Below are 18,393 nucleotides of genomic sequence, written 5' to 3'. Positions count from 1 at the left end.
TGATCGCTATTGTTCGATTGAATTGATTTTTGTTGAGTTTTTAATCTGAAATCAGTTTTTTTGTTTGCATATATTTCATTGAAAGATTGGACAAATTTTGAGTTGATACCCGGGCTCAGCGCAAAGTAATGTCTGCTGCGTTTATATGTCTGTCTGCTCAACCAAGCTTTTGAAAACAATTTTTTTTTATAATTTTGTTTATGCGCGGAGACGAAACAGAAATTAATCAGTTCTTCAATTGTGAAAATTTTAGCGTACGAACTGTTTTTGAACAATATATGTTATGGAATAGAAGTCGGCCGTTGTTGTTGTGCTGACCTACTCAAGATCAAGTGGCATTTAGAATTTAGAATTTTTAACTTTTAATAATACTTCGATTTGAGTAGTTTTTGATCTGTGCGTTTTGATTTTAGTTGGTATTTCTTTATTGTTGAAACCAAACGAGGTTACAGACTTTTGCATTTTTCAAACATTGACATTTTTAGTTGTTTTTTTTTTAATTGCTCAAGTATAATTATTATCAATCCATTAGAATAAGCGATACATTAAAAACAATGATTTGCTGCGCAATGATGTATGCATATTGTTACGGGGGGAAGAAGTATTTTATGTGTAACGGAAAAGATCACCCAAATGCTTTACGTCGGTAAGTTTGTCATTTGTCATTTTTGAAGACAGAAATTTTAAAATTTTACGTCGTTAATTTTATGTCATTTTTAAAGACAGAAAATTTAAAAAATTACGTCATTTTTAGCTCTGTGAATTTTTTTTAGCTGTCTGGGGATTTTTTGAGCCCATTTGAAATGCATACATTTTTTCATGGTGTATATTATCCCAGCTTTTGTTGTGTGTTGAAACAATTTTAGACAATCATCCCTTTTCCGTCGTTAATTTTATCATTTGTCATTTTTAAAGACGAAAATTTTAAATATTTACGTCGTTAATTTTGTCATTTTTAAAGAGAAATTTTGAAAATTTACGTCATTTACGTCGTTAATTTTATCATTTGTCATGTTTAAAGACAGAAGTTATATTTTGGTTAACTGTGGGTCTTGTTTTAGAAGATGAGGTGTCACTACCCCTGGTGGTACTGGGAGTGATGTTGGCAGTGGTCTTTCTCTTCCTCTTCTCAATCTTAGTCTTCTTCTACTGTCGCAACATTGTCAGTCGACTGGGAAACCACTTTGGTTACAGACACCACAGAGACAGTAGAGCGTCCAGTGGTAATGGTGCTGGCTCTACTGCTAGTCAGCATGCCAGTTCTAGATACAAGTTAGTGAAACTGTTTCCTCTCTGACTGAACAGATCATTAATTGCTGTTAAACAAAGTTTGTAGCAATTATACTATTCCTGTCGGTCTTTTTTTATACGATTTTTCGTCTGACCCATTTGACTTCTCGTGGACCAGATGGCTCAACTTCCATTATACAAGTATGTTGATTGATTTTGATCACAAATTGGCTGTATACATCTACTATATTAAAGACAATTTTTAGCTAAAACGAAATTAGTCATTTTTTGTTACTTTAAATGTTTTGAAGGGCTTTTTAATTGCTCTCAAACGAAGTTTGTAGCAATTATATTAGTCCTGTCGGTCTTTTTTTATCCGATTTTTCGCTTGACCGATTTTTCGTCTGATCCATATGACTTTTCGTCCTTAAAAACGGGATAAAAAGGTAGCGCCCAGCAGGCATTAAGTGCTCTTAGAACCTTTCAGCTCACTAGTCTCCAAGTATTCACCGAAACAGTTTTGGACACTTATACTGATGGTGTGAAGGGCGGTTCTTAGAAGTTGACTGTTGCCGGGTTCTTTTATGTTGTGAAGTTATGTTTGATATGAAGTACAAGTCCGGTATGTCTCTCGAAAGGGAATGGGCTTCAAGTACACCCTCTTTTAGCAGTCTCGAAATTTTCGAGGGAGCATTTTTGAGCCCATCTGAAAGGCATACGTAACTTACTTTATATTTTCCTAGTTTGTAATATCCCAGGTGTATTTTGTTGAAAAAATATTTAGACAATCATCTCTTTTGCTTATTAAATCGTAATTATGGTATTTTTAATCTGGAGGAAACACTGAGCCCTCTGGAATCCTCAAAAAACGCGGAAAAAAATGCTCTTCAAAAAATTTTACACTGAATAATATTGGTTAGATCGGGTATTTCATACAATCATGTAATGAGATATGTTTTACAATACTGGATACTGTGTTTTATTTCGTATTCAATGAACATTTTGATTGGCGTACGTTCCTCAAGACCTAAATTTAAGGTACGGGAAAGATTTGAAGTACGAGACGAGAGATAAGTACAACGAGACAGCCTTCACGTCATCCAATCCCTTAACGGACCACCAGACTGCCCTCGGACCCCCTCCGGAGTCACCTCTCTACTCGCCTGGCGTGAACGCATTCGAGTGGGAAGAGGAACGGGAATTGCAACAGAAGCAGAAGGGAGCAGCAGGAGAGGTGTTTGACTTCAGTACTCATCCTCAGAATTATGACGCACATCAACCACAAGGTCGCTTGTTTAATCAGTTGGTTTTTAATTGCTCTCGTACGAAGTCGTGTGTACCTGCGTTATGTACAGTTTTTGCTTGACCGTTTTGATTTTCCGATTGACTTTACGTCCTTATCACTTTCGGTTTGCGTGATATAAATTACTCTCTCAGGCAGAATCTTATGCAGCTCAATTGCTAAATTGGTTTCATTTTGATATCAAATTATGTAGTGCTCTATACGCTTCAAAAGCTGCTCGTCAAAATCTGCTCTGCAGTGAGAGTAAAAGAACGTTTATGCAGAATTTTTCCCAGCTTAGTGGGCATATAACTTTTAGCCCTCAGACGCAGGTGCTGTTTTTTTACATAGTAGCATGCTAAATAACAACAAAAATTGTAATTGTGAGTATAATGGGGGGAGACAGAAAAGGTCCGAAAATTATTTTAAAAGTTTTCTTGGTAATTGCTTGCAATCAAGCCCATTCCTTGACGAGATTATATTTTTATAATAAACTTGACGCATTTGTTTTGGTAAAATTTAGGGATCTATTCTGTTTCGCCCCCGCCCCAGTGTTTTTTATGACCCCCAGTTGCAAATTATATGTTGTTATATAGCACGTTACTATGTAAGAAAAAAGCACGTGCGCCTGGGGGTCATAAAAGATTTATGCTTACTAAGCTGGAGGGGCCGAAACAGAATGGATCCAAATTTAGTTTTTTTGTAGTTTTGTCCATAGTTCTTTTAAGTGATTCTTGTGAGTATCATTAATGAGAGATCTTATCTGCTTTGAAAAAAAAACGAAGCTTTGTCCATTGAAATGGTGTATTTTAAAGTTGAGGTCTTAATTACCTAGACACACCTTGTTTTAAAAAAGATTTTTTTTAACTTTCTAAGTTATGTCTAGATCTGCTGTTCGCAATTTAATGTTCTTTCGTCATAATGTCGAAATCAATGTCTCCTTGTCTAATTGTCTTAAGTTTTCAGAAAGGTTTGAATCAATTCCGATAAGAATTTTGCCGTCCTTATTATTTTTGACATCCTTTTTGTTTTAAAAAATAATGGTTGTAGCAATTATTTTAGTCTGGCTGGTTTTTAAAAGCGATTTTTTAAACTGTCAACTTTTTTCTTATAGTCTTTCCGTCTAAATATTTGAGTTTTTGTCCTCAAAAAGCTGATAAACAGGTAAAGTCGAGAGGGAATGAGATTTCACATTGAACCCTACGGTTTACTAGACTGTTAAGTTTGCGATTCAACGAAACTTTGGTGGACGTAAATTATTGGTGTGAGGGGTGGTTCTTAGAATTTAACCTCTCCTGACAACCCGTCAACTATTCCTCCCTTCCACCTCACTCCAACCGTAACGCTCGGTCCCCTCACTCCGCCAATGGTTTGACGGCAATTCGCCCGACGTCAGTCGGTCATGTTTATTTTCAGTGGAAACCACGTGGTTGAAAGATTTCGAGCGCTCCCTAGAAATGTGTACCATCGTTATTTAATATTAATATATACCATAATCTGTTTCAACCTTTTTGTGTATTGCTAACGGTTCTAAAGTCTTTCGTACAGATAGTTAAGAAAAGTATATAAATTGTTGAGTAAGACTCCAAATTCTTCTGTTATTTGTCAATTCGTCCCAAATTAGTTTGATTAATGGATATTTATGCTTTCAAATTGCATTTAATTGGTGTTATTCAACTATTCAGCAATGTATTTACTTGACGCCATTAAAAAGATAGTTTTGAAAAATCCTCTTTGAATTGTCTATTCGCCCCTTCGTTTCTTGCCCCCAAAGCTATGTCTCCGATTTCATTTGACTTGTATGTCACTGGAGCTCTAAAATTTGATCTCTTTTTTCAGATCTCGTTTTTATGGACTTTTTTCAAGTTCATCTGCTTCGGCAAATAAACGAAACAGCCAGTTCTGTGGTTTCCTCGTGTATTTGCCTTGATGCTCAGGATTTGCCCCGCTTTGTTTTCTCTTCTTCAATTGTTTTCAGTTAACCTGTTTTTGCACTTTAAATTTTTTTTGGAAAAAAATATCACTCTTACAGGGTAATTTTGTTCCCTCGTTCTGGTTATTACTTTAGGAAATCATTCCCGACAAAGAATTGGCAAGCAATTTGGACAGGAATGTTGTCCAGCTGTAGTTTTATGTCACAGTGGAAATGGTTGAAACAATACCATATTTTCTCCAGTGTAAAATGTTCTCCAGCCACATGTTTGAAACGAAATCTAATGGCCCAAAGTAGGCTGTGTTGGAAATAATTTTAAAAGAAAAGGTCTTCATGCGTTCTCTTGTCAATGTCAAAAAACAAAGTTCAAATGCGGATGCAAGTATTTCATTTTGCTTTCACACGTATGCAAGTTCATATGAATTGCTTGCATTCGCAGTTAAACTTTAAGTTTCTTGTGTTAGTTGACATTATCAAGACAACGGATGACTTATTTTGAAAAAAAATGAATTTTCTCCCGCCAAGTTTGGTATTGTTTTCGTCTGAAAAAGTTTTGCTTGTGTAAAATGCAGACGGAGTGAGACATTTGAATGTCAATTGGTAGTCAATCTGAGTTCAACAAATAGGAAAAATACAACAAATTTGGTTTTGAGTGTCACCCCTAATTCTTGTCATATTAGTTTTGTCCTAAGTGAGTTTTTTGAGTGTTTTTAATTGTTACGATAAGGTTTGGCTTGAATGGTCTTAAAATGAGGTTGTGTATTGATAATTTGTCACTGATGACCTTTAAAAATCTAATCTTTCTTCCTTTTAAACATCTTTTTTCTTCCTTTTAGGCCCATAGTTTTTCGTCGTTACCTTATAGTTCCGCTCGAACAAGTTTTATTAATTGCTCTTGAACGCAGTTCATAGCAATTATTGTAAACGTGTGTGTCTTTTTTTATGCAAATCTTTCGCTTGACAATTTTGCGCTTTTCTTCTAGAACATTCTTTGACTTCTCAAGTGACTTTTTCACGCTTTCGTTCATCATTTTTGAGTGATCTCTGGTGCTTCGAAGTTGCTAATATAAAATCGGTTGCAGCGTAGCAAAAATAACTGACTCGTAGCGCAGTGGTGAGTGCGCGTGGCCATGGAGTGAGAGGTCAGTGGTTCGAATCCCGGTGGGGTGAAAGTTTTTTGCACCCACAGCCACTGATGAATTAAATTGCCTCGCCTGTCGTTCAAGAGCAATTCTTCCGACATTTGTCGGTTTATGTTTAATCATTGTTAACTTGCGGGTTTTTACTGACAGGTGTTAGCTTGACCGTTTTTGCACCTGTTCTAGAACATCTTTTGCTCGCGTGTGATTTTTGCACCCTTGATTTTTGTTTGATCGGAATTGATCTCATTCTGCAGTTAAGTCTGTTTCTTAATGGAGGCGACTGTATGAGAAGGGATAACAATGTAGTTTTATCTTAGTTGTTGATTTGTCAAAGTATCCGTGAATTATTATTCAACTATCATTCGAGTGCATTTTGGTCGGCCTTAGTCCGTGTAAGTTCTCAAAAGCATATAATTTGTGTGTCCTATAGTAGTTAGAGTTGGAACATTTATTAGATATTTTAGATATTTTTCCTTTTTCATCTTAGATATTTATTAGATATTTTAGATATTTTATTAGATATTTTTTAGACATTTATTAGATATTTTTCCTTTTTCATCTTCTTTGTTCATTTGCTTTATTGAAAAACAAAATCTCTTGTCAAACCAACCAGATAGTCAGTTCTTTAATTTGTGAATTCCTTGGTTTGATTTTTAGGACTTGTCACGCTGTTTTTTGTTTTAGCTACGTTTACAATTTTTTTTTATAATTTTGAGTGAAATTTATTTGATTTTTCTTGCTAGCTTTTTTTTATTCCTGCTATTTGAAATATATTTAAGCAGACACTGCCCAGCAAACAACTAACAAAAAGTTGATTTTTTTTCTCGATGTCCTTTATTTAAATCGATATGATTAGCACGAATAATAAGACGATATTCGCGTCAGTCTGCAGTTATTGTGCATTTAATAAACAACATCTCATGGCTACAAAAAACTGTTCTCAAAAAGTTTTCCAAAATAGCGAGGTGGAAAGTTACTGACAAAGAATAAATAGCGAGGTGGAGAGTTTGCTCTTGCTGTCTTTTTCATTTTGTTTCATTTTGTCCCATTCATATATTTTTCATTGATTGCTCTCGAATGAACTTAGCAATTATTCTAAACGTGTTGGTCTTTTTTCATGCAAATTTTTTTCTTAACCATTTTTGTGCTTTTGCACTTGACTTCTGTGACTTCTCAAGTGACTTTTTCACACTTCACTTCTTCGTTTTGAGTGATTTCAATTGCTCTCATTTCAAAATTTGTTGCTAATATAAAACCGTTAGCGGTTGATTCTCAAAGCCGTTGTAGCTCAGTTGTTAAGATATCTAACACTATCATGGAGGTCTCGGGTTCGAACCACTATGAGTTCCGAGTTTTTGCACCCAATAAAAAATTCTAAGCTACACTCCCAACATTAAATTGCCCCCCAACTGTCCGAGATCAATTCATCCGACGTTAGTCGGTTTATGTTTGTCAATATATGAAAACACATTACTTTTAATATAGGTTTTGAAATTTCTACCTGAGCATTTGATAGTTTTTACCACTAGGCTTGTCCTGTAAAATGCACGCAATATTAAGTACAGTTGAAAGTCAATTTGTAGTCAATCGAATTGACTTTAAAATTGTTAAAGTTTACAAAATTTGGTAGAAATTGAAACAAAGACCGGGTGAACTAATGAAGTAAAATCAAAAACGTCAATGACACAAAAAAATGGAGACATAACTGGTTTATGTTTGTATCATAGCAACACCCTTCTGTTTAGAACAAATTACCTGGAAATATCTAACGAATTCTTTGCGATATCAATTCAGATACGGACGATGATATGATGTTAATTCGTAATTTCAAATGCAATGTGGGAACATTCTGTGTTGCGCACAGAATAATTCGATCCTTCTTGTCTGTTTTTGCCTTTCGTCGTCGAAAGTATAATTCCGACTTTTTAGTGACGCTCGTTTCAAAGCAGCTTTCCTTCATTCGCTTGCCCAATTTCACAATCAGGTATTGGGATTTTTGCTTCTGGCTCTCCAAGGAGTGAGTTGTATTTTCATTCTCATGAATGTTTTTTATCACAAATTACTTTCCTCGCCGCAGGTCAACAACTCGGTTATTAACTCAAGAAACGGGTATTGACTAGCTGGCATCAATGTTTTTAACACTGTCTGTTATTGGCGACAGTTTTGTCAATATTTTTTCTGCCTGTTCCAGTAGGTGGTATGTATCCTGCGTCACTGCAAATTTATAGGAAAAAAGATTCTCTGTTTGAATTATTTTCAGATACTTTGTTAAACTTTTTTGAGCGTCAATACTATTGAGTAAATACACCTTTAAGTCTCACAAATAAATACTCAGAATGATGTTTCATTCATCTGAAATATTTTAAAGGTTCCCAACAACAAACCCCTTTTATTCGACGCCCATCCGTCCGATCAGCTCTCCCGAGTATCAAAGAAGAACAGAACGAGGAGGATGAAGACGAAGGAGCCGAAAATGAAAACGAGGCAACAGAAGATTTGTACAACAACAGTAGTTCTACCAATTCGAACAGTCGGATTCCCAGAAATCATTCAGTGGGAAGCAGTACGGCGGGATTGGTCTATCCTTCAGACGATGAAGTTTTTGATAACAGCGATAATTGGAGTTCAAATTGTGTTGCTTATAACAATAATAATAATAACAACGGAAGTCTTCATAACCAATCGCAACATTCAACATTTGATGTTACTGCCGCGGATAATTCGAACTTATCATCGTCGGAAGCGTGAAATAAAGACGACGGGACACTGAAAACAAAGTAAATTTTATTTGCTTTTCCAAAAACTTTATTTCTCTCAAAAACTATTTTTTGTAGTCCATTTAATACTAAAAAAAAATGAAAAAACTGACTATTTTCAAATTTATTTTAATAATTAAAAAGCAGTTGTTAATAACATGTGGTTAGTTGTTTTTGTAAACATAAGTGACAAGTATCTAGCCTGATATTGAATAGTTCAAGGTAAGTTTTTTGATCTTTTAAATATGTCTTTGATTATCACTGATTGGTTTTGTATGTCGACTAGTTTTGAATGTTTTTGCTGCGTTGTGACTCAAACAAAGTGCAGCTTATGGTGCTAAAGTTTGGAAAATCGATTTACTCTTTTTGCTGATTTTGAATTTCTGACAATCAATGTTTCAACACCTGTACCACAGCCAATTAATTAATTTAAATTAATGAGTTTTAACTCGTCAAATTCAGCTGGTCTTGCTCATTTCTGTCATGTTTGATTTAGTGCACCAATTTTCAGTAACATTATCTATAAATAAGGAATTAGAGGTTTTGACATAGGGCATTTTTTTACAAAAAGAAAACAAAAATGGGTTTTTGCGATTACGTATTGACTTTATCATCACAAGAGTTTATTAATTTGACTGGGCCAAAAAGTCTTTCAAAATTTATTCAAATCTAATTGCTTGGCTTTGGTAAATAAACCAATTTTAAACACATACACTTATCAATTATTCTAAACACGTTCAATCCTCAGGTTTTGACTGCTCTTTGTACTTTTTTTTGCACGATTTTTGTTTGAAGCCTGATTGTCGGATCACTTCAAATCAGCAAATTTACCCCAAATTGCAAAAGAACCCCCGTGAAATCTATGTTGCTGTACACCTGATATGCAAACCATTCACACACATATATATCTATGTGAGTGTGTATATATGGTTTGTATTATCTGTTTTGATGTTTTTAACCTATAGTGTGTTCTGTTCTAACCAATCAATAACAACCAAAGGCGACATTAACCTCATTCTTGTGCTTTATTATCTTCCCTCTAACTCACTGTCTCTCTCTATCTCGTCTCAGACTATTTTTGTAATTGTATCTCTTGCTATTCATTTGTAAGACCACTTTATTGTTCTTCTCTCTATCCAGCCCCTGATCACTGTCACCATTTTGCATTTGTAAAGACACGTTACCTTGCCTGCTTTTTTGCTAGGAACTGTTTTGTCAAATTAGAATGACAGTTTTTGTGTTCTGAACACATTAATGAAATATAATGAACACCTTAGATATCAATATATTGTTTTTTTTTTCACCGAGGAGAACTTTGAAAGTGGCCTCAAGTTGGGAGTTTTGAAATTTTTAATAAAAATTGGTAGCAGATACGAGTAGCGTGGTTGATTAATTAAATTTCAAGAAATTATATCACCTGGCCATTCAAGATATAAACAGAAATTCAAATTTTACAATGCGAATTAATTAGGTTTCATTGAGTTATTTTTCGATATTTTACTCTGAAGGGTTCCATATATTCAACAAAAATTGATAAGAACAAAGTATTTTAAATAGTACAACTGCAATCAAGTTTGCAAAGGCAATATCCCACCCACTGTTTGTAGTACCATGTTGTCTCATGAACCATTGCAACAACCCTCTTTCTATTAACCCACAAAAGTGCACCTATTATAGAGATTATCTATTTGTGAATATGGAGATAGTTATTTCTGATACCAATTCACTTCATCAGTCGATTGTCCCTTCATGAATGTGTGTGAAAGTGTGTTTTCTAGTCAACTGTACTTACCATGAAACAAGTCATTTGTCTGTTTAATGTTACGATTTGTAAAGCATCGTTAGCTAATTTCGTGCGTACTTGAAGTGATAATATTAATGGATTTTCCAATTATGAGCAAATTTTGCCTTGAACAATTTTTCATTGAAAATTTGCAAAATATTTTGGTTAAAGTTTCTTGGAAAATTGATGTTCAATAATAGTTATGTTTGAAAGGACGATGAACCAACCTTGTGCAAACCAACCTCTGGCCCATTTCTGATTGATATGGGAGGGGAGGGGGGGGGGGGGGTGTTTTTGTTCCCTTTGAACACTAAATGAGCTTAGTAAAAAATCAATAGTGTGGGTGAATTGAAAAAGTGTTTGCAAGATTTGCGTTGGATAGAAATCAATGATCGAAGCTCGTATTGTGCGTGAATATTCAACTATTGATGGGTAGTAGTCAGTCAACTTGTAATTTATTTAACGTAGATTTATTTGTGTGATTAAAATAGATTTTATACTTAAATTGTGAAAGTCAGATCATGGTCTGTTTCTAACTTAGGAACAGATATAATTGTCAATCGATCATATGTGTTAAGGTTACCAAGACTTTCTAGTCAGCCAATCAAAACTCGTTTTAGTATTTACGTGGGAAATGATGATCGTTTTAGTACACTTGCAGAAATTAATTTTGCAGAAAACTTTTCTTTTTTTAATGACTGACTTATATGGCCATTTGGATTTTTAGGCTGCCTGACTCTGGAGAACTTCTGGCGTTAATCGAGAACCAATTTGTAGCGACTAAGATCGACTTAAGGTAGAGTTTTGCATAATGACTCCTGTTGAGTCATGAGTCACGCTAACAAACTGTTAATTTTTGTCAGGTTTTTTTCTAACGTGCGGACAATGAGCAGCTTATTAATTGCTCTTGAACGAAGTGCATAACAATTATTGTAAACGTGTGTCTTTTTTATGAAAAAAATTTCGCTTGACCGCTTTGACTTTTCGAGTGAATTTTACGCCCTTGACTTTTTGCATTTCGCGTGATCTAAAATTCTCTCTCAATTTCAAGCAGCTGAACTCTATTGGCGGCAATTAAACACTGAAAGTGAAATGAAAAGTGCGCCGAAACTGGTGCCAATTTTCACTAAAAAATCTTAATAGTGGTATATGTTAACCTCTAATTTGGTTATTTGAAGCCCACTATTGAACTTCTTAGTCCCATTTAGGCTCACCCTCCTGACTGGGGCAGGCTGCAATTTATTAGAGCTCCCACTAGTCGTTCGAGAGCAATTCCGACGTTTAGTTGGGTGTTTCTATTTAATTTTGTGTCTCTGTTTATGTTGTCTTGCTGCCTAGTGTAAATATTAGCAGGTTTAATTCGCCTTCTAATGCACTCTGTTTAATTTATTAATAGCCGCCCTCATCTTCTCAGCCGGCTATTATAGCGCTCCTATTTTTTTCAATTCAAAGAATTTGAATTGTATTGGGGCGCTGTCTTTTTTTTACGGTCTGTTCACACATTTTCATGATTTTTGAAGTCAAATTGGAGTAGTCATTTTAGTCACGCCGAAACAGGAAATGGAACGAAAAAGCAAGTGGTTTTGCGGAGTGAATTTTTTTCGCTCTAATTTTAAAGTAGAATGAGAAAACGGTGTTTGAACAAAAATTCGGTTTTTCGGTAGTGGTTTTTTGCTCACATGCGGCAAATTCACCCTGATTTTTACTGTTTTTTTGATTTTTTGGATCGGATTTTTTTCTAAATGGTTTTTCCAATCCATTCACAGCTCATTCTAGGCCTAGTGTTTTGTTTGAATTAAATGTTCATTTCTCGCTAGTGGTTTTTTTTTGTTCATATGCGGCATTTTGATATTGATTTTCTGTTTTTTTTCTGATTTTTTTTCTGATTTTTAAAATTTTTTTCTCAATTCCTTCTTAGTCCATTCTAGGTCTAGGTTTTCTGTTTAGTCAATAAAAACTGTTTCAATTGTACGTCAGGTCTTGTCCTGCTATGTTTTTTTCAATTCGTCGAATAAAAAAATGTTTTGCTTTACCTCATTTTGCAGCTTTTCAATATTTTGCGTGAAATCTTTTTGACTTCTCTAGGCTAGTTTCTCCCTTTTCACATTCTGCTAAAAGTGATTTTGAACATCAGTTGCTCAGCAAAGCAATTCAAAATGAACAGAGGTCTAAAAAATTGAAGTCAGCAATAGGAACTGGATAAACCCATAAAGCCCAATGTTAGATGCCCGCTATTTGAACGTCGTTCCTATAAGTCTTAGTTACCATCTCCAATGCTTATTGGTATTGACAGTAGCCCCTGTAGCCTCTCTCTATGAAACTGAAGTTTCTTCAACTACGAGATGCTATCAGAATATATCGGACTTCAAAAATGTTTTTGTACAAAAATATTTTTTTTCAATATCTTCTATTCTTTCAATCCCAATCATGCTTATTGGAATCAACGGCGGCTATTTTCTGGCAATCTGCCGGGTATGTTTCTTTGGTTTAGCTGTTTTTGGCCGATTTTTAACTTCTCTCAAACGAAGTTTTTAGCAATTCAAGTCCTGCGATCATTTTATGCGATTTTTCGCTCGATAGATTTTTCGTCTGACCCTTTTGACTTCTCCATCTCAAAAACGGGATAACCAGGTGACGCCCGGAGGGCATTAAGATCTCGGCTTACTAAGCTCTAAGTATGCGATTTGCCGAAGCTTTTTTGTCATAAATTCAAGGTGTGAAAGGCGGTTCTTCAGTTTTTTGGTTCCTTTCACTTAATTACAAAATTGAACGTATGTTTTTTTAATTTTACGTCCTTTCCATTTTTTGTCAATTTCGCACCTCTGTGTCTAATTAATCCAAGAACTTGGAGTGTTCATAGCCATTCAGAATGTTGTTTCTAAATTTGACGGCATTGGTTTTTGAAAAATGATTTCTTTGATTTTTTATTTTTCATGTTTACGCATCTATATTCATGTTTTCTTGACTATGGAAGTTTGTTGCTACTAATGCAAACTTCAAATTGATTGGAGGTCACCTAAGCTTGATAGTTTTAAGGTCATAATACTTGAAAGAGATCATTGCTTAAATTTTTTTTGAACCTCAGAAAAGTTTTAATCCGCGTTAAGATCACCCAATTTGTCTTTTGTCACTTTGATTTTGTAAAGTATAGGGTATCAGGGGTCTACTTTGAGGCGGCTACCCGGCAATCTATAAGTCCGGCTTTGTTTTATGCTTCTAAGCATTTTACGACAGCATAAATGTGTACCCAGTATTGTTTAGCTGAGATCCTGAGTTCTTTGAATTTCTGCTATTTTAACTTGAGGAATTAAATTGTTAATTTTCTATAACATTAAGATTGGAATAGATATCCAGAGATTTTTGGAACCCTTTTTGTGCGGCCAATTTGTTGCTTAATATTCTACATTTTTGGTTTGGTCGAGTACCAAAAGTATTAAATTTTTTGAGTTGCAATTTTTCGTTACCGTTGGAGCTGATGCATTGATTATCTGTCAATGGCAAGTTCGATATTAAATTTTTAACCTGATTTTGTCAATTCAGGCAGAGTTTTTGTTGATGCTTAAGGCTGCATAGTTCTTAATAGTACTAACAACCGGCAACTTTTATATTCTTTTTCATTCAACCTTTCGACCGTTTAAGGCGTTCCCTAAAAATGGGAATTGTTTCATGTCAAGAAGCAGAAGAATAGAATATAATTGATGCAAATTTAATACCCTTGTTCGAAACCATTCATCATTATAGGGCTCAGACTGATAATAAGTTACGTATATGATGAGTTATGTAAATATCAATGAGGTATTGATCCACAATTTTTGCAGAGCTTTTTGCTGTTACTGTAAAGCATTTAGCAGGAATTTTTTGCCTAGCCAGTTGTTCGACGTTTTTCGGTTGAGATTTATGCAATTAAACAAAATTGTAAACTAATGAACATTAATGGCAATGCAGTCTTTAGTCCATTCTTTATCATTATCGCTAATGCCTTGATTTGAGCAAACTGTTATAACATCGAATTTCTGACAAAATTTACATACTAATTTTACACTTATAAAAAGCAGTGAGTTGTACAATTACTGCTATCGACATAAATCCAAAAAGTGGTTTGATAAAACTTTCTGAAATATAATTTTTTGCTCATTTTGCTGTTTGAGCTTTGAAATTTCAAGAGTTCAATCTCAGGTAACGCGTTGTAGATTTTTATCTCCATTTTTAAAGTTTAATAGTTTTTCAGTAATTTTCTACTACTCTGGTTTTTTGTTTCTACTTTTCCTTTGGCTCGTACAAATTGGTATGAGTCGTTCGAGATCAATTTTTACGATGCTTAGTCGGTTATGTTTTTATTTTGATCACGTGCTTTAGAGGGTGGGTATGGTGAGGATGGTGTATCCTAACTTGGTATTACAACACTCTTGCTGTACTTTTGGCTTGTACGCTCTAAGCAGGCATAGTTACACTTGCTTTACTTCTTACTGATTTGTGTACTTGGCGACGCTGCCTCGGAATAAGATAAAATCTTCAGCATGAAGAATTTTCAAATTCCTTAAAATATTGGATCTATTCTGTTTCCCCCGCATTGTTTTTTATGACACCCAGTTGCAAATTATATGTTTTTATATAGCACGCTACAATGTAAGAATAATGCACGTGCTCATTATGCACGAGGGTCATAAAACATATATTCCCACTAAGCTGGGGGAGGGGGTCGAAGCAGAATATATCCAATATATGAAGAATTTTGAAAATGATGCGAATTTTTTTCCGTTTTCATGCTTATTCAAGTTTGTATGCCTAATTGTCCATGAAAAGTTGTTTTTAGTCAACAGGTGGAAGTCACTTAAATTGTCTGTAGTTTATTAAGTAGTTCATTTTTACGACCAATCTGTTGTCATTGACGCAAATTTTTACTTTTACATGAGATAATTTTTGTTGATGCGAGTAAATAACCTTTGTAAGAGATGGCTTAACTCGATTTCAAAATCATCTCCAATCTCTCAAATTAAATTAAATTTTGTCAATATAAAATTTGTTAAAACTTTGTTTGCACTAAAAGATATTTGCAGGCAGCTTTACAGTTAATAAATCTAAAGCACGTAAAGACATTAATTTAAAAAAAATAAAAACAATTTTTTCCTTGGCTTTGGGCCTGTTTTTAGGTTACAGGAATACAATGCTATTGCAGTTATCTTTTGGCAACTGCTATCAGTCTTTTTAGTCGGAGAAAATTGAAAAATTGAATTGATTGTTTTCAGTTTTTCAGTTTTTTTTCGTGACGACAAATTGAATTACATTTTGCATAAGAAATCGGCTATTTAATAGGTTAATCGGTTCTAACACTTTCTGTGCGGAGCACAGATGGTGCTAACCCCCTATTTTATCTGAAAAAACGTAGACTACAATTGCGAATACAGCGATAGTGAAACAATTTTTCATTATTTTAACCTTGAGCATCTCAACATTTTGGCATCATCAAAGTACAAAATATTCAAATTGTTTTGGATAGCTTACTTATTATTACTTATTAAAGATTTGCAGATTTTTCTAGTTGTTAAGAAAATAAGAAGTCCAAAAATGTTGGGTTTTGTTTTAGTGGTAGTGAAATGTTAGCCAAAATTTGACGTTTTTCTGCTTTTTTTTTATCAGAATAGAATCAGATTTCTCTTATCGAGTATTTTTGTTGAGTGGTTTAAGTGACAAAGTAGAAGGAAAACAAGAAACATTGCAATCCAACAACTCTCAAAAACTTATAAAAAAAATACTAGAATTTTTTGAAAGTAGGTGGTTTTAAGTAGTTTTGACTAAACACCAAAATGTTGACAATTATAATCTCAGGAACTCTACCTCATTTACTTTTAAGTTTCAGTTAAAAAATGCTGTGATCATTTATGCTTTGCCAAGCCATTCGTGCTCAATTTTAACTTTTTTGTGATCAGCTTCTTTTAGTTTTGTTTTTCAGGTCAGTGTCGAAGTTAATTTTGATATCTTTTTTCGTTCCGACCCTCTTGAGGGGGGAGGAACTATATACTCAAATGGGTTTTTTTTTGTTCCGTGAATTTTCGCCGACCGATATATTCATCGTAGAGAGTTGAGACTGGTATCATTAGAAAGCTCGTCCAGCGTAGAATATGGAATCAAAAAGATTTTTTGAATTTTCGTTTTTTACAGGGAGTTATCGAGGTTTAAACTTTTGAGAAAAGTAGAGTGAATTAACGTTGTTTTTATTCACATTTTCCGGAAACTTAGCCTTTTTCATCAGAGCCTTTTTCATCAGATTTAGCCTTTTTTAGCCTTTTAGCCTTTTTCATCAGAAACAGCACCTTTTAGCCTTTTTCATCAGAAACAGCACGAAATAAGCTACTTTAGTCCACTTTGATTAAATTTGCCGACAGTACACCCCCAAACAACACTCATACAATCTTTGTAGACTCAGAGGGGGGCTATTTCCACTTCAGAGTCCGCTGAGAGTGCTCTGTAGTTAAAACTTTTCTTTTTTTTGCTAACTTTACTCGTTGATTATCAAAAATGCAGAATTTATTTTGAGTTTTTAACTAACAAATTGTCTATATCAACAACATTCGAAAAAAAAGCACAATAAGCATTAGCAGGGCTAGTTTTGGGCCCTTCTTGGACTGTTACAATCCAAAAAATCGGGTTGTAATCGGGTTTAAAAAAAAGACCTTTTTTTAATATTAAAGGACAGAACATATCAAATCAAAGCTCGGGAGTGATAGGTTCAACCAATTCGCTCACTAAGCAGCTCTAAGCTATTGCATTTAGTTTTTTACTTGAAATCTTATGGTCGTTTCTTTTCTTAATAATATTTTACTTTTCAATAAATAATGATTTAGTTAAATTTTCCTCTATTTTTTTTCTTACTTTGTTCAACTTCTAGCTTAGTGTGTGTCAGCAAAGAAAAAATGCTTCTTTTTTCTACTAATTTAACATTTATTCTCGGTTGCAGTTTTAAGCCTGAAGTTATTGTTTTCTGGCTCTGATACTACAAGAATTCAGATTTTTGTTTGTTTTGATCTTTGCCGGTTTTTCATGTTTTCTAATTTTGTCACATTATCACATTATTGACAGTTCTCAGGTCACATTATTAGCGTTCAAAATAAGGCACAATTGATTATATTAAAATCCTGAAAGATATACATCATCGTTTTAACGGCCTCGACGCCTCTTTCTTGAAGAAATCAATTGAAATTTTTATTTTTGTCTTTAACTGTCATTTATACTTTGCCGTTTCGGTCGCATGAAATTTCCTGTATAGTGATAGCTTTCATTGGCTTTTCATGGAAAAATAGAAGAACCGATATTCTGATATTATTAGATAGCTGATGGCTTTCATGACTTTGAAAACAATCGTTTTCCAAAATAAAAAAAAAATTTAATTTCGCAATTTTGTTCTTTTTATGTTTCTTTTTGTTACCTAATCTCGTTAGTTAATTACAAGTCAAATATGACATTATGGGTTTCAAGGGAAAAAAAGGGATTGGTGTCCCAAAACCTTTTTTTTAAGAACTTGTTATGACCTTACTGGCTTCGACACCGGTTTTTCACAAAAAAAGTAAATTAATTTGATTTTTGTCATATTTGACGTTCTTTTTGTAGATGCGAGAAAAATTCTGGATAATTGCAGCTTCCCTTTCATGAATAAACGAGCCTATTTAAATCGTTGTTTTTGTAACTATTGCCTTTCATGACATTGAATGTAAAATTGTTCCGAAAAAAAGTAAAATTATTACATACTTTAGCACTTCGCTTTTTTGTCTACTTGTTACCTAGTCCTAATAATGAATGGCCACGTACTACATTATCGCTATTTGAAGAAGGCACAATCGAATATATTTTGAGGGCCAAAATAAGGCTTGACGGTTTTGACAGCGTTTTCTGGCAAGTTTCAATTGAAATTCTGTTTGTTTTTTTGTTGTTCTTTATTGCCGCTTTGAAAAATGAATAAGGACAGGTCCTAATGTTCTTTTTCAGAAGCAGTGGTAATTTTAATTTTGTGGTAATATTAATTGATTCCCAATGGTATTTATTACTTTGAAGTTAACTATTTCAAAAAAATAAGTTTTTTTTTTACTTTACTGTCTATGTTCTTTTTTGTATAAATGTTACCAAACCTTTTTATGGACTGGTCGCATATGTTTTCTGGTAATTTATAAGCTATTTTGTTTAGTTTTAGGTTTATCTGACGGTATGTTGACTTTGTTATTAATTTTCGTTTTTAAGGGGGACTTATGTTTTTTGATGTAATTAATGTTTGTTGT

At 34.0% G+C, this 18,393-nt stretch overlaps 1 protein-coding gene across 1 annotated transcript in view; it reads left to right on the top strand.

The window, feature by feature from the left end:
* The window catches only part of LOC142337921 (uncharacterized), an 85,452-nt gene extending 76,696 nt beyond the window's left edge, over positions 1–8,756 (top strand). Inside the window, exons 10-12 of the mRNA XM_075387561.1 lie at positions 1,062–1,272; positions 2,269–2,516; positions 7,956–8,756. Coding sequence (XP_075243676.1) covers positions 1,062–1,272; positions 2,269–2,516; positions 7,956–8,335 — 839 coding nt within the window. The 3' untranslated portion in view covers positions 8,336–8,756. The remainder of the gene's footprint in view (positions 1–1,061; positions 1,273–2,268; positions 2,517–7,955) is intronic.
* The last annotated feature ends 9,637 nt before the right edge of the window (positions 8,757–18,393 follow it).

This window comes from Convolutriloba macropyga, chromosome 4, assembly GCF_964194025.1.
Source record: "Convolutriloba macropyga chromosome 4, txConMacr16.3, whole genome shotgun sequence".
In the NCBI taxonomy this organism is placed as follows: domain Eukaryota; kingdom Metazoa; phylum Xenacoelomorpha; order Acoela; family Convolutidae; genus Convolutriloba; species Convolutriloba macropyga.
Note: the sequence above shows the minus strand (reverse complement) of the source record. Positions and strands in the feature narration are given on the sequence as shown.